The 22,500-nt window shown below is 47.0% G+C and overlaps 1 protein-coding gene across 6 annotated transcripts in view; it reads left to right on the top strand.

The window, feature by feature from the left end:
* LOC124031521 (SLIT-ROBO Rho GTPase-activating protein 2B-like) overlaps positions 1-22,500 on the top strand; it is a 153,956-nt gene that overhangs the window by 70,536 nt on the left and 60,920 nt on the right. For 5 of the 6 annotated variants that reach the window (XM_046342859.1, XM_046342857.1, XM_046342856.1 and 2 more), the window contains exon 2: positions 21,891-22,083. In XM_046342859.1, the coding sequence (XP_046198815.1) occupies positions 21,891-22,083 (193 nt within the window). Of the gene's footprint in view, positions 1-20,647; positions 20,762-21,890; positions 22,084-22,500 lie in introns of those variants that run through there. The other variant, XM_046342858.1, reaches the window with a different exon arrangement.

Genomic DNA, 22,500 nt, shown 5'->3' with positions numbered 1-22,500 from the left:
TGACTTGAGCCTACCAGACGAGCTAAATGCCCTTTATGCTCGCTTTGAGGCAAGCAACACTGAAGCATGCATGAGAGCACCAGCTGTTCCGGATGACTGTGTAATCACGCTCTCCGTAGCCGATGTGAGCAAGACCATTGAACAGGTCAACATTCACAAAGCCACGTGGCCAGGCGGATTACCATTTTCAACCTCTCCCTGCCCAAGTCTGTACCTACATGTTTCAAACAAACCACCATAGTCCCTATGCCCAAAAAAGCAAAGGTAACCTGCCTAAATGATGACCGACCCGTAGCACTCACATCAGTAGCATTGAAATGCTTTGAAAGGCTGGTCATGGCTCACATCAACACCATCATGCCGGAAACCCTAGACCCACTCCAATTTGCATACCGCCCCAACAGATCCACAGATGACACAATCTTAATCACACTCCACACTGCCCTTTCCCACCTAGACAAAAGGAACACCTATGTGAGAATGCTGTTCATTGACTACAGCTCAGCGTTCAACACCATAGTGCCCACAAAGCTCATCACTAAGCTAAGGATTCTGGGACTAAACACCTCCCTCTGCAACTGGATCCTGGACTTCCTGATGGGTCGCCCCCAGGTGATAAGGGTAGTCAACAACACATCTGCCACGCTGATCCTCAACACTGGGGACCCTCAGGGGTGCGTGCTTAGTCCCCCCACCCCTGTTCTCCCTGTGCGTGGCCGAGCACGACTCCAACACCATCATTAAGTTTGCTGACGACACGACAGTGGTAGGCCTGATCACTGACAACGATGAGACAGCCTATAGGGAGGAGGTCAGATTCCTGGCAGTGTGGTGCTAGGACAACAACCTCTCTTAACGTGATTAAGACAAAGGAGCTGATCGTGGACTATAGGAAAAAGAGGGCCGAACACACCCCCATTAAAATAGACGGAGCTGTAGTGGAGCGGGTCGAGAGTTTCAAGTTCCTTGGTGTCCACATCACCAACGAAATATCATGGTCCAAACACACCAAGACAGTTGTGAAGAGGGCACGACAACACCTTTTCCCCCTCAGGAGACTGAAAAGGCATGGGTCCCCAGATCCTCAAAAAGTTCTACAGCTGCACCGTCTGGTATGGCAACTGCTCGACATGTGACCGTATGGCGTTACAGAAGGTAGTGCGTACGGCCCAGTACATCACTGGTGCCAAGCTTTCTGACATCCAGGACCTATATACTAGACGGTGTCAGAGAAAAATGTAAAAGACTCCAGTCCCCCAAGTCACCTCGACTAACCTGTACTCCCGCACATTGACTGTGTACCGGTACCCCCTGTAAATAGCCTCGTTATTGTTATGCAATTTTTTTGTGTTACTTTGTTCTTTAGTTTATTTAGTAAATGTTTTTTGATTTAGTCCACTCTATTTCTTGAACTGCATTGTTGGTTAAGGGCCTGTAAGTAAGCCTTTAACAGTAAGGTCTACACTTGTATTCGGCACATATTACAAATACAATTTGATTTGATTTTGAAGTAGCTAAGAGAAGACAATAAATGTAGCCAACAATTATAGGGACCCCCAGGAAACACTTGTCAACACTTTGGTTCCTGCATTGTCACAATAACTCCTCCTGGCATTTTCATTCGTTGTCATGTCAAACACTGTATTCAAAGTGGCCACTGTTATATTCTAACTGTAGAATTAGAATACTCATTCTATGTCCTTGATTCCAACAGTTCACCTAAGTGTTTTGTTCTAAATCACAAGTCAAATTGTAATTGCAACATTTGGTTAGAAATTATGCCTAGATTGTTTGCCCACATCGTGCAGCCCTACGTGGCAGTGTGGATAGGATTTATTTTTGGTTGAAGTTGAATTGAACAGTATAAAACAAGTAGAATGGAGAAAGACACATGTGTTACCACCCTAGGGTCCTGCACTACCCATAAATAACAAATAAAAATACATTTAAAAAAATGTTTTTGTAAGTACTGTGATATTATATTTTGGCCAAATCTCCCAGCCCTACCCCCAGCCCTACCCCCACCCCTACCCCCCCAGTGTGTTCATCGTCCAGGGACTAGCATGTGGCGGCTAAGTGTGTGTTGTATAGGCAGCTCTGACCACTGTAGTACTGTACTAGTCCTAGAGTAGTGTTGAGTGTGGATGGATGACCTTGAAACCCAGCTACTGCTAATGGGGGGTTAGTGTGTAATGACCTGATCAAGTCCTGATGGTTAAATGGTTAATGTTACACTCAGTTTAACATAGCGGGAGCCAGACGCCAGGTCATACTGCCCGCTGGCAGACATGTGCATGTCACTGCAAAGGGATGGAAAGGAGCGCCAAAGGGGGGGGGGGCTGTGTGTGTGTGTGTGTGTTAGGAGGACGCAAGGCTGGCTGAGAGCACTGTGGGTGGATAAGTGCTGACTGGAGAACATTTGTTAGCTCAGTCTGAGTTTTGTGGAAAGGAAAAAGTTAACTGACTTCCTGAACAACAGAGTTGTGCCAAGGCTGCAGAGGAATTCACCCCTGCTGGGTAGCCTACTGCTACCCCTCCCTGCTCCTTGCTACCCCCTCTCAACTCATCTCCTCATCCTTTCCAACCCCTCTCCCTTTCCCTCTCTCTTACTCTTCGCCCCTCGTCTTCCCCTTCTGTCACCTCGCCCCTCGTCTTCCCCTTCTGTCTTCTCTCAGATCAAATCAAATCAAATTGTATTGGTCACATACACATGGTTAGCAGATGTTAATATGAGTGTAGCGAAATGTTTGTGCTTCTCGATCCGACAGTGCAGTAATATCATATAAGTAATCTAACAATTTCACAACTTTCATATAAGTAATCTAACAATTTCACAACAACTACCTTATACACACAAGTGTAAAGGAATTAATAAAAATATGTACATATAAATATATGGATGAGCGATGCCCGAACGGCATAGGCAGGATGCAGTAGATGGTATAGAGAACAGTATATACCTATGAGATGAGTAATGTAGGGTATATAAACATGATATAAAGTGGCATTATTTAAAGTGACTGGTGATACATTTATTACATCCAATTTTTCCATTATTAAAGTGGCTGGAGTTGAGTCAGTATGTTGACAGCAGCCACTCATTGTTAGTGGTGGCTGTTTAACAGTCTGATGGCCTTGAGATAGAAGCTGTTTTTCAGTCTCTCAGTCCCTGCTTTGATGCACCTGTACTGACCTCGCCTTCTGGATGGTAGCGGTGTGAACAGACAGTGGCTCGGGTGGTTGTTGTCCTTGATGATCTTTATGGCCTTCCTGTGCCATTGGGTGGTGTAGATGTCTTCGAGGGCAGGTAGTTTGCCCCCAGTGATGCGTTGTGCAGACCTCACTTCCCTCTGGAGAGCCTTGCAGTTGCCGTACCAGGCGGTTATACAGCCCGACAGGATGCTCTCGATTGTGCATCTGTAGAAGTTTGTGAGTGTTTTTGGTCCAAGCCAAATTTCTTCAGCCTCCTGAGGTGCTTCTTACATAGGTATTCCTCTTGTCCAGATGGGTTAGGGCAGTGTGATTGTGATTGCGTCGTCTGTGGAGCTATTAGGGCGGTAAGCAAATTGGAGTGGATCTAGGGTGTCAGGTAGGGTGGAGGTGATATGATCCTTGACTAGTCTCTCAAAGCTCTTCATGATGACGGAAGTGAGTGCTACAGGGCGATAGTCGTTTAGCTCAGTTACCTTAGCTTTCTTGGGAACAGGAACAATGGTGGCCCTCTTGAAGCATGTGGGAACAGCAGACTGGGATAGGGATTGATTGAATATGTCCGTAAACACACCAGTCAGCTGGTCTGCGCATGCTCTGAGGATGCGGCTGGGGATGCCGTCTGGTCCGGCAGCCTTAAATGTTTTACTCACGTTGGCTGCGGTGAAGGAGAGTCCGCAGGTTTTGGTAGTGGGCCGTGTCGGTGGCACTGTATTGTCCTCAAAGCGAGTGAAGAAGTTGTTTAGTTTGTCTTGGAGCAAGACATTGGGGTCCGCGACAGGGCTCCACTCCTGATTTGATTGTGGAGTGTTGGGTGTGTTGTGTTGGGGTGTTTTGGGTGCAGCAGTCCCAGAGCCTGGGGTCGTTCTCTTGTTTTTACCCTTCTTTCTCCATGTGGAACAGGCTTAATGGGTGACTCCTAACCAATGTTCCCACTAAACAGTCCTCCAGGACTGCCGCTCAGAGCCCAGCAGAAATATCAACCCACGGAGTGAATAACCAGATTTAACTTCCTGGAGTTTTCCCTGTTAGTTAACACTATCAATGTTTCCCTTACTGTGGCAATTTGTGATGGAATCAATATTACTTGCTTTCAGTGCAGCACACCAAAACAAAACAAACTACGCAAGAGATTTTGTTGTAGGCACAACGCATCAGAGAAGGATTCTATTGGGCAAGACTCAGCCTGTAGACTACACAGACCGCTGCGGCAGAACCAATCAGTGGTGCAGTAGACCTTTACACAAATGGACCGTTGCCATATTTGGATCTGTGCCGTTTACTTTGAACTTTGACTGTGTTTACAGCTGTAGTCATGAGTAGATGCGCTTGTATTGAGATCAAAGCCAGAGCTGCATGTAGCCACGTGTGCACATGTTGTTCATATCCTGTGCTAGTTAGTGAGTTATTATCCCAGTTATAGATCATTTGTAGTCAGCAATAGGGAATTGATTTCTTCCTGCAAGAGCACAACACATGTACATTCCTAGACATCTTTGAAAACGCAAGTCAGGAAAATATATATTTTTTGTCTTAACGGGGCAGTGTTGTATTTTGAGGTAGGCGTGCATAATCTAAGTAGCCAATAGGCAGACGGTAGCATAATGTGTCTGATTCTCTGTAATAATGGAATGGGAATAATAATGCATTTTATTTTGTAAAGTGGTTTCTTACATCAAACAACACAACATGTAATTGTGTAGCTCAGTTGGTAGAGCATGGCGCTTGTAACGCCAGGGTAGTGGGTTCGATCCCCGGGACCACCCATACGTAGAATGTATGCACACATGACTGTAAGTCGCTTTGGATAAAAGCGTCTGCTAAATGGCATATATTATTTATTATTATTTAATTGTTTTCCTCCTCTTCGTCTGAAGAGGAGAGGCGAGAAGGACCGGAGGACCAATATGCGGCGTGATAAGTGTCCATGGTTGTTTATTAAACACATAAATTGAACACTCCATACAAAACAATAAACGTAACGTGAATGTCACGCCTTGGTCATTGTATCTTGTGTTTTTGTTATATGTTTGGGTAGGCCAGGGTGTGACATGGGTTTATATGTTGTATTTCGTATTAGGGTTTGTATTAATTGGGAGTGTGTATTATTAGGGGTGTGTCTAGTTAGGCTTGGCTGCCTGAGGCGATTCCTAATTGGAGTCAGCTGATTCTAGTTGTCTCGGATTGGGAACCGTATTTAGGTAGCCTGAGTGCGCGTTGTATTTCGTGGGTGATTGTACCTGTCTTAGTGTTAGTCACCAGATAGGCTGTATTAGTTTCATTCGTTTGTTGTTTTCTTCTTCCGTTATTTCATCTACCGTATTAGCTTCATTAAAAGTCATGAGTAACCTACACGCTGCATTTCGGTCTGACTTTCTACAAACAACAGACGAAGATCATTACAGAATCACCCACCACGATTCACAGACGATTCACAGACCGAGCAGCGTGTGAACTGGCAGGAGCTAAAGGAGGACGATATGGACTGCAGAAGCAGGGATTATACGACGTGGGAAGAAATCGACAGGTGGGCGTCCGACCCAGTGCGAGTGCAGGAGCCCGCCTGGGATTCCCTACAGCAATGCGAAGAGGGCTATACACGGATGGAATCGAAAAGGAGAGCACGGCTATACAGAGCGAAAACCGTAGGTAACGGGGGAAAGCGCAGAGAGAGAGTGGCAGAGTCAGGAGTCAGACCTGAGCCTACTCTCCCTGTTAATTGTGAGCAGCAGCAATATGAGGACTTCTGGTCTTGGGAGATGATATTAGACGGAAAAGGACCCTGGGCGCAGCCGGGAGAATATCGCCGTCCCAAGGAGGAAATAGAAGTAGCTAAAGCGGAGAGGCGTGAGTATGAGGAGGCAGCACTGCGACGCGGTTGGAAACCGGAAAGTCACCCCCAAAAATTTATTGGGGGGGCTAAAAGGGAGAATAGTTATGCCAGGTAGGAAACCTGTGCATACTCCCTGTGCTCACCGTTGGGCTAGAGAGACCGGGCAGGCACCGTGTTATGCTATGGAGCGCACAGTGTTTCCAGTGCGGGTGCAGAGCCAGCTGCGACTTATACCAGCCCTTCCTATTGGCCGGGCTAGAGTGGGCATCGAGCCAGGTAAGCTTGGGCAGGCTCGGTGCTCAAGAGCTCCAGTGCGCCTGCACGGTCCGGTCTATCCAGAGCCACCTATACACACCAGTCCTCCGGTAGCAGCTCCCCGCACCAGGCTTCCTGTGCGTGTCCTCGCACCAGTACCACCAGTTCCAGCACCACGCACCAGGCCTCCAGTGCGCCTCGCCTGTTCAGCGCAGCCAGTGCTTTTCTCCCCTCCTGCGCTGCCGGAGTCTCCCGCTTGTTTAGCGCAACCAGAGCTGTTCTCTTCTCCTGCGCTATCGGAGTCTCCCGCCTGTTTAGCGCAGCCAGAGCCTTTCTCCTCTCCTGCGCTGCCGGAGTCTCCTGTCTGTTCAGCGCCACCAGTGCTCCCAGTCGGCCCAGCGCGTCCAGTGCGCCTCGCCTGTTCAGCACAGCCAGAGCCTTTCTCCTCTCCTGCGCTGCCGGAGTCTCCTGTCTGCCCAGCGCCACCAGTCGGCCCAGCGTCACCAGTCTGCCAGGATCCGCCAGAAGTGCCAGTCTACCAAGATCTTCTAGATCGGCCAGACAACCTTAATCATCCAGGTCCACCAGCCAGCCAGGATTTACCGGAGCCTACTACCTGCCTGAGCTTCCTCTCAGTACTGAGCTTCCTCTCAGTACTAGGCTCCCTCTCTGTACCGGGCTCCCTCTCAGTACCGAGCTTCCTCTCAGTACCGGGCTTCCCCTCAGTACCGGGCTTCCCCTCAGTACCGGGCTTCCCCTCAGTACCGGGATTCCCCTCAGTACCGGGCTGCTTCGGTCCCGGGCTGCCCCTCTGTCCCGGGCTGCCCCTCTGTCCCGGGCTGCCCCGCTGTCCTGAGTTGCCCCTCTATCCTGAGTTGCCCCTCTATCCTGAGTTGCCCCTCTATCCTGAGTTGCCCCTCTATCCTGAGTTGCCCCTCTGTCCTGAGTTGCCCCTCGGTCCCGAGCTGCCCCTCAGTCCCGAGCTGCCCCTCAGTTATGTGGGGATCAGGGTGAGGACTATTAGGCCATGGTCGGCGGAGAAGGTGGATTATCCTAGGACGCGTAGGGGAGGAACTAGGACATTTATGGAGTGGGGTCCACGTCCCGAGCCAGAACCGCCACCATGGACAGACGCCCACCCGGACCCTCCCTATGCTCTTGAGGTGCGTCCCGGAGTCCGCACCTTAGGGGGGGGGGGTTCTGTCACGCCTTGGTCATTGTATCTTGTGTTTTCGTTATATGTTTGGGTAGGCCAGGGTGTGACATGGGTTTATATGTTGTATTTCATATTAGGGTTTGTATTAATTGGGAGTGTGTATTATTAGGGGTGTGTCTAGTTAGGCTTGGCTGCCTGAGGCGATTCCTAATTGGAGTCAGCTGATTCTAGTTGTCTCGGATTGGGAACCGTATTTAGGTAGCCTGAGTGCGCGTTGTATTTCGTGGGTGATTGTACCTGTCTTAGTATTAGTCACCAGATAGGCTGTATTAGTTTCATTCGTTTGTTGTTTTCTTCTTCCGTTATTTCATGTACCGTATTAGCTTCATTAAAAGTCACGCTGCATTTCGGTCTGACTTTCTACAAACAACAGACGAAGATCATTACAGTGAATGACAAAAACCGAAAACAGTACAGTGTGGTGTACAACTCACGACACCTGGCTCTGATTGAGTACCATACTAGGCAGAACACAGAAAAATAACCTAGACACACAAAACATAGAATGCCCACCCAACTCACGTCCTGACCAACGAAAACAAACAATTAACACAATAACTAGGGTCAGAATGTGACACAACAACCATTGCAGTCACCTTCTTGTCTGAAGGACAAATTGATAAACAGGTTAATGTCAAGCCCTGCATGTTGTTTTTTTAAGTCTTATGGAATGTAGCCCCACATTGAACACCACATTGGCTGATACTGTAGAATAGATTAAATGATAGAACAGCTATTTCCATGTTAAAATGTTATGGGTGCATTTTCTCCATTGTTTCTGATGGTAGGCCACTCTGGTAGACCTACATGATGATCAAATAGCCACAGTAGCCTACCTGGCCACTGTTAAAACTGTAACTTAAAGCGGTTACAGCCTCAGTGTTCACAGTAAACGTGAGCTGGAAGTTGCACAAAATTTTCACGACATTCAAGTTTGCGGGAACATTGATCCTAACTCCCATAAATCAGAGGTCACACACACACACACACACACACAGTGGCTTCAGATAGTTTTCACACCCCTTGCCTTCTTCCACATTTTGACATTGAATTTTCAAATTCCTTACAGCCTGAATTGAAAGTGAATTACATGTAATTGTTTGGTTACTAGCCTACACACAATACCCCAAAATGGGTATTCACGCCCTTTGTTATGTCAAGCCTAAATAAATTCAGGAGTGAACATGTTCTTAACAAGTCACATAATAAGTTGCATGGACTCACTGTGTTTGCAATAATAGTGTTTAACATCATTTTTAAATGACTACCTCATCTCTGAAACCCACCCATACAATTACATGTAAGGTCCCTCAGTCTAGCAGGGAATTTCAAACACAGATTCAACCACAAGGATCAGGGAGGTTTTCCAATGCGTCAAGAAGGGCACCTATTGGTAGATGGGTAAAAAAAGAAGAAGAAGCAGACATTGAATATCTCTTTAAGCATGGTGAAAGTTAGGGCTGGGTGATATGGCCAAAATTCAGCATTTTTATCATTTCTGCATTTCCTGCACTCAATTGCAGTGGTGTAAAAAAGTACCCAGTTGTCATACTTGAGTAAAAGTAAAAATACGTTAATAATAGAAAATGACTCGAGTAAAAGTGAAAGTCATCCAGTAAAATACTACTTGAGTAAAAGTCTAAGTATTTGGTTTTAAATATACTTAAGTATCAAAAGTAAAAGTATACATCATTTCACATTCCTTATATTAAGCAAACCAGAAGGCACCATTTTCTTTTCTTTCTTTCTTTCTTTATTTACGGACAGCCAGGTGCACACTCTAACACTCAGACATCATTGACAAACAAAGCATTTGTGTTTAGTGAGTCCGCCAGATCAGAGGCAGTAGGGATGACCAGGGATGTTCTCTTGATAAGTGTGTGAATTGGACCATTTTCCTGTCCTGCTAAGCATTCAAAATGTAACTTTTAGGGAAAATGTATGGAGTAAAAGGTACAGTATTTTCTTTAGGAATGTAGTGAAGTAAAAGTAAAAGTTGCCAAAATTAAAAATATTAAAGTAAAATACAGATACCAAAAAAAACGTAGTACTTAAAAGTATGTTTACTTAAGTAGTACTTAAAAGTATGTTTACTTAAGTAGTACTTAAAAGTATGTTTACATAAGTAGTACTTGAAAGTATTTTTTACTAAAGTAGTACTTAAAAGTATGTTTACTTAAGTAGTACTTGAAAGTATGTTTACTTAAGTAGTACCTGAAAGTATTTTTACTTTACACCACTGCTCAATTGAGATAATTTCCACACTGCCACGTAGGGCTGCACGATCTGGCAAATAATCTAGGACTTGTATTTAACCAAAAGTTGCAATTGCGATTTGACTTGCAAATTAGAGCAAAACTGTTGGAATCATGGAAATAGAATGACTATTCTAATTCTATAGTTAGAATATAATAGTGGGCACATTGAATACAGTGTTATTTGAGATGACAACAAATTAAAATGCCAGGGAGGAGTTATTGTGACAGTGTAGGAACTAAAGTGTTGATAAGTGTTTCCTAGGGGATCCTATAAGCTTTGGCTACATTGCGTGTTTTTTCTAAGCTACTTCATGTAGCTAACATATTCTTGATTTGCATATTCCTCTGATTTAGAAGATACTGTTGCACAAACAACATGCTGATTTAGGTCTACACAATCACTGGTATTATCAGGCTGTATTAGCTAGCTACGTTTGCTCTGAATCAGCACATTTATTAGCTAGCTATTAGCATTAGCGGCTAACAATTAGTGTCTCACTCGATTTAGGGCAACTTGCTAAGAAAAGACAAACTATCAGTTTTCAGATGTAAGAAACATAAACTAATAGTGTAAATATAGAATGCTAGGGGATTTATATTAAGAAGCAAAGTGAAAACAGCATTGTTGTCATCGACAATTGTGCTGCATTGACCATGCAGACTGAACGCAAGTGTCTCGTGGTTGAGGAACATCAAATGCGCTCCTTGAGTGACAGGGGGTGTGGCCAGGTCTGTGTGGAAAGTGGCATGGAGAGAAAAAGCAGCAAGAGATGACTCAAGTAGCAAATGAAACAATAAAAATGTACATTTACACACGGCATATCACATTTAACAAATCAAACATGATTATTATTATATATTATTCAAATACCGGTATAGAAGGTGAAGTAAAAACCCAAACCGGTCTGTGCATCAATACCGGTATATAGTAAAATACGGTATACTGCCCAGCCCTAGGTGAAGTTATTAATTACACTTTGGATGGTGTATCAATTCACCCAGTCACTATAAAACCACGACAAAGATACAGGCATCCTTCCTTACTCAGTTGCCGGAGAGGAAGGAAACCGCTCAGGTGACTTTAAAACAGTTACTCCACAATACTAACCTAATTGACAGAGTGAAAAGAAAGAAGGAAGCCTGTACAAAATATAAAATATTCCAAAACATGCATCCTGTTTGCAACAAGGTACGAAAGTAATACTGCAAAAAATGTGGCAAAGCAATTCAACGTTTGGTCCTGAAAACAAAGTGTTATGTTTCAGGCAAATCCGATACAACACATTACTGAGTACCACTCTTCATATTCTCAGTGGTGGCGGCATCATGTTATGGGTATGCTTGTCATAGGAGAGCCTGGTTCAGCCTGCTTTCCACCAGACACTGGAAGATGGTTTCACCTTCCTACAGGACAATAACCTGAAACACCAGGCCAAATCTACACCAGAGTTACTTATCAAGAAGACAGTGAATGTTCCTGAGTGGCCGAGTTACAGTTTTTCGACTTAAATCTACTTGAAAATCGATGGCAAGACCTGAAAATGGCTTCTAGCAATGATCAATGCTAGAAGCCATGAAGAATTTTGAAAGACTCAACAGCTGTAATCGCTGCCAAAGGTGTTTGAACAAAGTTTTGACTAGGGGTGTAAATACTTATGTAAATATAATATTTCTGTATTTCATTTTCAATAAATTAGCTATCATTTAAAAAAACATGTTTTCACTTTGTCATTATGGCATACTGTGTGTAGATGGGTGATAAAAAAAAATATTGACTCCATTTTGAATTCAGGCAGTTAATCAGGGGGTATGAATACTTTCTGAAGGCACTGTACACACTTCCCCTCTCCCTCTAAGCCCTGTTGATTTCTACTGTGTGTTTGAGTGTGTATGTCTGTCACTATGCGTGTGTGTGCTAGGGTTGCTACCCCTCTGAAGCAGCATGGTGGTGCCAGCCACAGTGGTGGGATGGGAGCCTTTGTGTGTGTGTGTGTGTGTGGGGGGGGGGCAGGTCAGCACTGGTCAGCACTGTCTCTTTGGACACACAATAGGGAGAGTGCTGGGTCAGCCCAGAGAGCTAGAGGGATAGAGAGGAATGGACGGAGAGGGGGTGGAGGGGTGGAGGGTGTTGAGGGGCAAAGCAGGGAAAAGCACACAACAAAACACATTTACGTCAGAGGCAACAACATACAGTAGGACTAATTTTGGCATCAACCACCCGCCAATGGAAAAAACCTATAAAGAGAGAGAGAGAGAGAGAGAGAGAGAGAGAGAGAGAGAGAGAGAGAGAGAGAGAGAGAGAGAGAGAGAGAGAGAGAGAGAGAGAGAGAGAAGGGTGAAAGAGGGTGGATGGAGGGATACAGGGCTGTATCCTCTGCTGATCTGACACTGGTTTTGTGGTCCAATCAGCCCTGACCTCACTGAAACAACAAATCAAATCAAATGTTATTGGCCACATACATGTGTTACGCAGATGTTATTGCGGGTGCAGCGAAATGCTTGGGTTTCTAGCTCCGATAGGACAGTAACATCTAACAAATAATATCTAAGAATTTCACAACATATACCCAATAAACACAAATCAAAGTAAACGAATGGAATTAAGATTATATAAATATACAGTATGGACGAGCAATGTCAGAGTGGCATAGACTAAGATACAGTAGAATAGGATAGAATACAGTATATACATATGAGATGAGTAATGCAAAATTTGTAAACATTATTAAAGTGAGTAGTGTTCCATTTATTAGTGGCCAGTGATTTGAAGTCTATGTACTGTATATGGGAAGCAGCCTCTAATGTGCTAGTGATGGCTATTTAACAGTCTGATGGCCCTGAGATAGAAGCTGTTTTTCAGTCTCTCGGTCCCTGCTTTGATGCACCTGTACTGACCTCGCCTTCTGGATGATAGCGGGGTGAACAGGCAGAGGCTCGGGTGGTTGTTGTCCTTGATTATATTTTTTGGCCTTCCTGTGACATCGGGTGGTGTAGGTGTCCTGGAGGGCAGGTAGTTTGCCACTGGTGATGCGTTGGTTAGACCGTACCACCCTCTGGAGAGCCTTACGGTTGAGGGTGGAGCAGTTGCCGTACCAGGCAGTGATACAGCCCGCCAGGATGCTCTCGATTGTGCATCTGTAAAAGCTTGTGAGGGTTTTAGGTGCCAAGCCACATTTCTTCAGCCTCCTGAGGTTGAAGAGGTGCTGTTGCACCTTCTTCACCACGCTGTCTGTGTGGGTGGACCATTTCAGTTTGTCCGTGATGTGTACACTGAAGCTTTCCACCTTCTCCACTGCAGTCCCGTCGATGTGGATATGGTGGTGCTCCCTCTGCCATGATCATCTCCTTTGTTTTGTTGACGTTGAGTGAGAGGTTATTTTCCTTTCACCACATTCCCAGAGCCCTCATCTCCTCCCTGTAGGCTGTCTCGTCATTGTTAGTAATCAGTCTGCTACTGTTGTGTCGTCTGCAAACTTGATGATTGAGTTGGAGGTGTGCATGGCCATGCAGTCATGGGTGAACAGCGAGTACAGGAGGGGGCTGAGCACGCACCCATGTGTGGCCCCAGTGTTGAGGATCAGCGAAGTGGAAGTGTTGTTTCCTACCTTCACCAGCTGGGGTCGGCCTGTCAGGAAGTCCAGGACCCAGTTTCCAGGGCGGGGTTCAGACCCAGGGCCTCGAGCTTAATGAGCTTGGATGGTAATATTGTGTTGAATGCTGAGCTATAGTCAATGAACTGCATTCTTACGTAGATATTACCATTGTCCAGATGGGATAAGGCAGTGTGCAGTGTGATGGCGAATGCATCTTCTGTGGATCTATCGAGGCGGTACGCAAATTGGAGTGGATCTAGGGTGGCAGGTAAGGTGGAGGTGATATGATCCTTGACTAGTCTCTCAAAGCACTTCATGATGACAGAAGTGAGTGCTACGGGGCGATAGTCGTTTAGCTCAGTTACCTTAGCTTTCTTGGGTACAGGAACAATCGATGCCATCTTGGAGCATGTGGGGACAGCAGACTGAGATAGGGATTGAATACTCACGTTGGCTGCAGTGAAGGATAGTCCACAGGTTTTGGTAGTGGGCCGAAGGTAGTGGGATAGGGAGAGATTCAATATGTCCGTAAACACACCAGCCAGCAGAGGAGAGCCCGTCTCTAGAATTAACACATCGGCTGGTAGACTACGCTACAGGAGACGATGTAAATATGAACGTTGCTAATCTATTCACTATTAAGCTAGTCTATTTTAATCTCCTCTCGTCTTGATAACTTCAGTCTGCCTTACTATGAGTGTCCCTAAGGAGGCACCATGCTGTAGACTGTATACAGGATGATTGTCCTGATACACACTAACACACTAATCCAGCTCTCCTCTCACACACCATTGGGTGTCACCAAGGTAACAGTGATGATGATGATGGAAGTGATAGCTCTCCACCATCTCCCTTCTCTCCTTTATTTTGGAGCTTCCTTTGTGTGTGTGTGTGTGTGTGTGTGCGTGCGTGCGTGTGTGTGTGTGTGTGTGTGTGTGTGTGTGTGTGTGTGTGTGTGTGTGTGTGTGTGTGTGTGTGTGTGTGTGTGTGTGTGTGTGTGTGTGTGTGTGTGTGTGTGTGTGTGTGTGTGTGTGTGTGTGTGTGTGTGATGGCAGCTGCTCTCTAATGGCTCTTGTCCTGCTTTACTTATTCATGTCCATGTTCACTGTTGCTGCAGAGATCAGCATTCATGCATCCACTCTATCGCTCTCCCTTTCTCACTCTCCCTTTCTCTCTCTCTCTCTCTCTCTCTCTCCCTTTCTCTCTCTCACTCTCTCTATTGCTCTCTCTCTCTGTCTCTCCCTCTCTCTCTCTCTCTCTCTCTCTCTCTCTCTCTCTCTCTCTCCCTTCTCTCTCTCTCTCTCTCTCTCTCTCTCCTTTCTCTCTCTCACTCTCTCTATCGCTCTCCCTTTCTTTCTCTCTCCCTTTCTCTCTCTCCCTTTCTCTCTCCCTTTCTCTCTCTCCCACTCTCTCTCCCTTTCTCTCTCTCTCTCTCTCTCTCTCTCTCTCTCTCTCTCTCTCTCTCTCTCTCTCTCTCTCTCTCTCTCTCTCTCTCCCTTTCATTCTTTCTTTCTTTCTCTCTCTCCCTTTCTCTCTCTCCCTCCCTCTCTCTCTCTCTCTCTCTCTCTCTCTCTCTCTCTCTCTCTCTCTCTCTCTCTCTCTCTCTCTCTCTCTCTCTCTCCCTCTCTCTCCCTTTCTCTCTCTCTCTCCCTCTCTATCTCCCTTTCTCTCTCTCCCTCTCTCTCTATCTCTCCCTTTCTCTCTCTCTCTCCCTCTCTCTCTCCCTCTCTCTCTCTCTCTCTCTCTCTCTCTCTCTCTCTCTCTCCTCTCTCTCTCTCTCTCTCTCTCTCTCTCTCTCTCCCTCCCTCTCTCTCTCTCTCTCCCTTTCTTTATTTCTTTCTCTCTCTCTCTCTCCTCTCTCTCTCTCTCTCTCTCTCTCTCTCTCTCTCTCTCTCTCTCTCTCTCTCTCTCTCTCTCTCTCTATCGCTCTCTCTCTTTTGATTTTGTGGGTACATGATCCTTTGATTCCTCTCCCTTTCTCAAACACAGCTGCATCCCTAGAGTGAGTGAGGTCTGAAAGCAGTGAAAGCACACACACACACACACACACACACACACACACACACACACACACACACACACACACACACACACACACACACACACACACACACACACACACACACACACACACACACACACACACACACACACACACACACACATTGTGGTTTGGCGGTAAGTTGTTTTTCCCTCTCTGTAAGCTCGTTAAGTTGCCTCGTCAGAACGAGACACTTTTTCTCAACTCATCTGAGCCCAGTAAGAGGAAAAGTCACTGGCTGGACTTTCTATTCTACCAATAATTTCCCCAACACTTAATACTACTGAAACTTAATTTATTCCTCTCTCTATTACCTCTCCCCCTCTCCTTCTCCCTACTTCGCCTTCTCCCTTTCTCTCTCTCTCTCTCTCTCTCTCTCTCTCTCTCTCTCTCTCTCTCTCTCTCTCTCTCTCTCTCTCTCTCTCTCTCTCTCTCTCTCTCTCTCTCTCCTCTTTATCTCTCTCTCAGTAAGAATGTGTGTGTTTCTCCAGTATTAGTGTGGCATGTCTGGAACTAATAGATTCCACCCTGCTAAAGAATCTTATTAGGGAACAAAACCTGTGACCCGATGCTCTAAACCACACACACGCACACACACACACCAGCACAGGGAAACCGCAAGTAGCCCCCTCCACAGGCTGCCAAGGTGGTTCAGTCCATATGATATATGCCTGAGCAGAAAAACACTGACTGGAAAGTGTGCAATATTTCATTCATTTGAAGGAATAATGGTCAAATGATCAGCAATAGCCGTGGTGACAGCTGTTGTTCTTTCCTCTCCTCTACAAGAACCCACCCCTCTTCTTGGAGTTGTTTTGGTACAACCCTCTCCCCCTGTCGTCCCGGCAGTGAGCCGATCCTGTTGACTTCCTGCCTCTCTCCCTGCTCTTCCTGTGTGTGTGGGATGAATGGGGATATTCTTCAGACACCCCCCCCCCCCCCCCACCCCTCCCCTCCGTCTCCCCTCTCTCTCCTACGTTGGAAAAACCTCCACTCTTTTATTCTCTCATTCTGTTCCATGGGAGTTGTGAGGACAATAGTATGAGCTCACAGCCCCCGCCCGACCTGCAGTATCACTCCCTACATCATGGAGACAAAGACATGGCCTCAAGGCAAAACACTGGTCTCCACTGAGAAAAACAGACACGCACACACACGGCAAAAACAACACTGAGGGAACACACACACAAGGCAGAGAAAGCACAGGCTTTTCTTGAAACAGCTTTTCCAGGAAGAGCCTTAACTAACGTGTCCGTGGTGAAGTTAGCCTGCCAGGGGTTTGGAGAGCAGGACAGGTCTCCTCACAGCACAACCTCCGCTTGTGTCCTTGGTTAGAAAATGCCTTGCGTGTGTGTGTGTTACGACAGACTATCCTAACTATATCCCGCTGTGTCTGTGTGCGCAAGTGTGCAACTGTGTGTCCACGTTTTGTATTTTCAGAATGTGTGTGTGTGTGTGTGTGTGTGTGTGTGTGTGTGTGTGTGTGTGCGTGCGTGCGTGCGTGCGTGCGTGCGTGCGTGCGTGCGTGTGTGTGTGTATATCTGTGTGTTATTGAGTGAATTCCGTGCTGTGCCCACCAGTTGTCTGGCTCAACTACTCTCCATAATGCCGCAGTGACTCACATCAAAACTATAAGCAGTCTGTTGTGGGTGGTGGGGATTTGACTCTGTTTGCAGCCTATGTCTCTACTTCTACCAGAAACACTACGGTGTGTGCGTGTGTGTGTGTGCGTGTGCATATGCGCGCATACGAGCGCTGGTACATCTTGTCTCTCCATCCCGTAATGAGAGCAGACAAATCTGAAGGCGGTGGCTTCCAGGAGCCGGCTGTGCCGCTGCCGTGGCAACGCCGAGAGTGACAGCTGGGCCAGACAGGAGTGTTGGGTCTGTCGGTCTGTGTAGGCCTGGTCGAGCTGCTCTTGTCCCGGGAAGGACCCTGATGAAGACACGAGTGCCACTTTCCAAAAGATGTGTGGGACAAGTAACTGCGCTGTGGGCGGTGCCTCTTCCTGCTAGCCCAAGTGTTGTGTATACGGCCAGAGGCATGGCCAGGTAGCCCACTGTGCCCCAGGCTGAATGTGTCTGCGCGTGTGTCCCTTACAATGCAGCTCACATGCTGTAGGCTGAGCTGTTGTACCTGCTGCTGCACCAGTTACATCTGTAGTATGGTAGATATACAGTGTGCGACTGCACAGACCCTGTACAGGGACCGAGCTGTTTCCTATGGGGTTTGGTTGTGTATTCTTCCCATACGCTTTTGGTTGTCTGTGTACGGCTGTGCTCGGCGTCTGTACCAACTCGTGATCTTATCAGGGTTCTGGGGTCCAGTCTGGTCTGGAACAGTTGTTTTAGCTCTCCCTCTTCCCTCTCTCTGTCTCCACCCTCTCTGTCTCTCTGTCTCTCTCTCTCTCTGTCTCTCTCTCTCTCTGTCTCTCTCTCTCTTTCTCTCTCTCTCTCTCGTCTCTCTCTGTCTCTCTCTCTCTGTCTCTCTCTCTCTGTCTCTCTCTCTCTTTCTCTCTCTCTCTCTCGTCTCTCTCTGTCTCTCTCTCTCGTCTGTCTCTCTCTCTGTCTCTCTCTCTCGTCTGTCTCTCTCTCTCTCTCTCTCTCTCTCTCTCTCTCTCTCTCTCTCTCTCTCTCTCTCTCTCTGTCTCTCTCTCTCTCTCTCTCTCTCTCTCTCTCTCTCTCTCTCTCTCTCTCTCTGTCTCTCTCTCTGTCTCTCTCTGTCTCTATCTCTGTCTCTCTCTCTGTCTCTCTGTCTCTCTGTCTCTCTCTCTCTCTCTCTCTCTCTCTCTGTCTCTGTCTCTCTCTGTCTCACCCCCCTCTCTCTCTCCCCCTCCTCTCAATAATGGATGTTGTGAAAGGGGGAGAGTTGCCTCGTTATGCCTTTGTTTCTCTGACTATCCCTCTCTCTCTCTATCTCTCTCTCTCTCTCTCTCTCTCTCTCTCTCTCTCTCTCTCTCTCTCTCTCTCTCTCTCTCTCTCTCTCTCTCTCTCTCTCTCTCTCTCTCTCTCTCTCTCTCTCTCTCTCTCTCTCTCTCTCTCTCTCTCTCTCTCTCTCTCTCTCTCTCTCTCTCTCTCTCTCTCTCTCTCTCTCTCTCTCTGTGTGTCCCACTTTCTCCTTCTCCTCCCCCCACAGGCTCTCGTATGTTCCCTCTAACCCCTCTCTCTCTCTTTATTTCTACTCTCTACTTCAGCAGGCCTGTCTGTCAGAGACAGCATCACTGTGTCTGGCCCCGCCTCCTCCTTCTGTCCCAGGATCCTCATTGGACAGGTGGCTGGCTACCTGTGGGTTGCCTGTCTAAACACGTCCACATTGTTTTGTCTGGCGTAGTGTTGTTGTGTCTGCTGTAGTTAGTGTGTGTTCAATGTGTTCTAGTTGAGTCCGTCTCTGGGAAACACCTGAACACCCTCCCCGACCCTCAGCTGCCACCATGTTGCCCACAGTACAGCCAGTCTTACCTGGCTGTACTGTACCTGTCATCTCTCTGCCTACTTCGCTGACACACTGGGCTACTCGTTGTCTCTCACACCCTACTTGTGAGTAGAAAACGTGAGCATACGGTTGGAAGCTTTGGGACGTTGGAACGTGAGAGTACTACTGTAGGCTATATCGGGGCCAGAGAGCTCTGACAGAGGGGTTCAGGTCCCAGTTTTTTCGGGGACTGGGAACGTTTTCTGAGACTGGACTGCTGAACTCAGTTCTGTGTGCGTGCGTGCGTGCGTGCTTGCATGTGTGTGTGCGTGTGTATGTGTGTGTGCCGAAGAGAGAACTGTCACTATCAGTAAAGTGTTGCAGGGGTAAAGTCATGCCCTCTATTACATCAGTTAAACCCCATTACACCATCATTTTAACCACCACCCCTCCCCTTTCTCCGCCCCTCCCTCTATGCCCCGGCCCACCCCCCTCCCCCCGTCGCACTCCCCCCCCCCTTTCTCTTCCACCATCCCTGTCTCTCCTCTACCTTCTCCTTGACACACAGAACAGCCAGGTGCTGCTGTAGGTGGCTGGCAAAGCTGTGGTCTGGGTGTAGGTCCTCTTGGCGTGGGTTCTCTTGGTGCAAGTCCTTCAGGAGGGGGTCTTGCAGGTCTGGGAGGGGGTCTCACTGGTCTGGGCGGGGTCTCGCTGGTCTGGGCGGGGTGTCCTCTGCTCTGTTGCTCCTGTGTGGGGTGCTGGGGCTACGGTTGATGGTGACGTCCTTCAGGGTCCTGGCAAAAGTTGGGACGGCTGCCTTGTAGAGGTGACCTGGTTGTAAAGGCTGGTCTCGTCCAGGGTGGAGTGGTGGGCCAGGTAGACTTTAGGTTTTGAGGCACAGTCTCGTGAAAGGCTTGCGTTCACCCCCTGTATGGTGGCTGGGTGTTTTCGTGGTAGCACTTGCGGAAAGTGGAATAAGCTTTTTCAATCCCTCCCTTGAGGGCTGTGGCCACCCTTTCCTGCTGGGCCCTCAGGTCTCTCTCTCTCTCTCTCTCTCTCTCTCTCTCTCTCTCTCTCTCTCTCTCTCTCTCTCTCCATTTCTCTTCCCCTTTCCCTCTTATTTCTTTATGAGTCTTTTCTCAGTTCTCTCTATTTTTGCATGAAGCCAAAATAAATTGTGCAAGTCATTTGGTACGTATCTGGTTTGTGTTGTGTGTGCCTTCCTGTTGCATTGTCTAGTTAATTACAGGCCTGCGTGTGTGTGTGTGTGCATGACAATGAATCATTTCCCGTCATTCAAGATGACACAGCCAGCAAACAGCAAATTACTATACACACACAGTAGACATCATTCAACACACAACACAGACACATGTAGACAAAGGCTGCAAGTCAAACTGTAGTACACACACACACCTGCCTTATTACACACAGACCTGTGTGTCTGCATCGTGTACTGTAACTAGATGATGTCATTCGAAGGCATTCTACCCTCTAATCAGCAGAGAATGAACATCAAGATGGGAGACTGCAGTGTTAGTGTGTGTGTGTGTGTGTGTGTGTGTGTGTGTGTGTGTGTGTGTGTGTGTGTGTGTGTGTGTGTGTGTGTGTGTGTGTGTGTGTGTGTGTGTGTGTGTGTGTGTGTGTGTGTGTGTGTGTGTGTGTGTGTGTGTGTGTGTGTGTGTGTGTGTGTGGGAGGGAGGGAGGGCATAGCTTTCAGACAGAGTTTACAGTCAGGCAGATAGTTGTAAATCCCACTTCTCTTTGTGGCTTTGTGAAACTGTCCTCTCAGCTGTAAGCGGCAGAGCAGAGCAGAGCAGAGCAGAGCAGAGCAGAGCAGAGCAGAGTGGCTGAGAGTTAGTGTCAGACAGTGGCCAAACTCACTCAGGCTCAGCAATATGGAAGCTAAAGCCATACGCTTCATATACAGCAGGGGGTGTAAAGGTAGGACACGAACAACGGTTTATGTGTGTGTGTGTGTGTGTGTGTGTGTGTGTGTGTGTGTGTGTGTGTGTGTGTGTGTGTGTGTGTGTGTGTGTGTGTGTGTGTGTGTGTGTGTGTGTGTGTGTGTGTGTGTGTGTGTGTGTGTGTGTGTGTGTGTGTACAGTTTTGGGTGTGTGCTTGTGTGAGCGCTGAACGTGTGTGTTATTTTAAGACTGAGGGGTTCATAGAATCTCAAGCCCTCTTGTCTGCCAGGCAGCTATGAGAGCATAGCATTAGTCTGTCATCTGTCATCCCTAATCCAGTTTCGCATCATGTGTGTGTGTGTCCTCAAGACTTGAAATGCTGCCTTCACATTCGCTCAAGATCCTCTGCTTGGCCTCAGTCTCTCTCTCTATTCAGTGTGTGTGATGCCTTACTCACACACACACACACACATACATACATACATACATACATACATACATACATACATACATACATACATACATACATACATACATACATACATACATACATACATACATACATACATACATACATACACACACACACACACACACACACACACACACACACACACACACACACACACACACACACACACACACACACACACACACACACACACACACACACACACACACACACACACACACACACACACACACACGCAAATTAGCCTGTAAAGTTGTAATAAAATAAAGTAGAACAATGTTCTTATAACAACATGAGATGTTTTATTGAAAAGTGAAACACTGTCCACTGCGTCTTCATCCCTGCAATAAATCACCTTTAGCCTAGAAAAACAGGTCGCCTACACAATAACAAAACACAACTTCAGAATAGAATATTTGTTTCATATAATAGACTATTTGTATGATTATTATTTTTTTAAATACAATCCAGAGCTCCCTAATTGAAGTTCGACTAGGCATTAACATTTGAATTAGGCCTAATAAATAACCGCAGGGCCATCCGGTCATGGCTAGTAGGGATCCAGCTTTGTGGCACGGGAGGATAGGCCGGTTCCCTGTGAGAGAGCTTGTTTTACAATGCTCCTGTGAAACGAAGACCGCACCACACATTTCTGCCCCTGTTCTCTAACCCCTTCCCCCCCTCCTCTCTGTAGAGATCCGTGCCCAGCTGGTGGAGCAGTTGAAGTGTCTGGACCAGCAGTGTGAGCTGAGGGTGCAGCTGCTGCAGGACCTGCAGGACTTCTTCAGGAAGAAGGCGGAGGTGGAGATGGACTACAGTCGTAACCTGGAGAAACTGGCCGAGCGGTTCCTTACGAAGACACGCAGCACCAAGGACCACCAGCTCAAGTAAAATACACACACGCGCACACACAGATGCACACACACTACCACTCTGTCGGTGCTGTTAAGCCAGCCTTGCGTAAACAGCTTAGTGAACTGATATCATCTGAAGAGGGTTTGACTACAGAGAGAGAGAGAGAGAGAGAGAGAGAGAGAGAGAGAGAGAGAGAGAGAGAGAGAGAGAGAGAGAGAGAGAGAGAGAGAGAGAGAGAGAGAGAGAGAGAGAGAGATCATGACCTGGTCATCTCTGGACAGAGTGAGGTTTTCCCCTACTGACCCAGATGTGTGTGTGTGTGTGTGTGTCCAGGCAGTGCAGGGTTATCCATAACTCATACACACACAGTAGTGCTGGGCTTGGTGTATGCCTCTTCGTCTGCTTTCTCACCACACTGTTAACGTCAACACTAGGATTTACATTTAAGC

The sequence above is a fragment of the Oncorhynchus gorbuscha genome, linkage group LG03, assembly GCF_021184085.1.
Source record: "Oncorhynchus gorbuscha isolate QuinsamMale2020 ecotype Even-year linkage group LG03, OgorEven_v1.0, whole genome shotgun sequence".
Lineage (NCBI taxonomy): Eukaryota > Metazoa > Chordata > Actinopteri > Salmoniformes > Salmonidae > Oncorhynchus > Oncorhynchus gorbuscha.
Note: the sequence above shows the minus strand (reverse complement) of the source record. Positions and strands in the feature narration are given on the sequence as shown.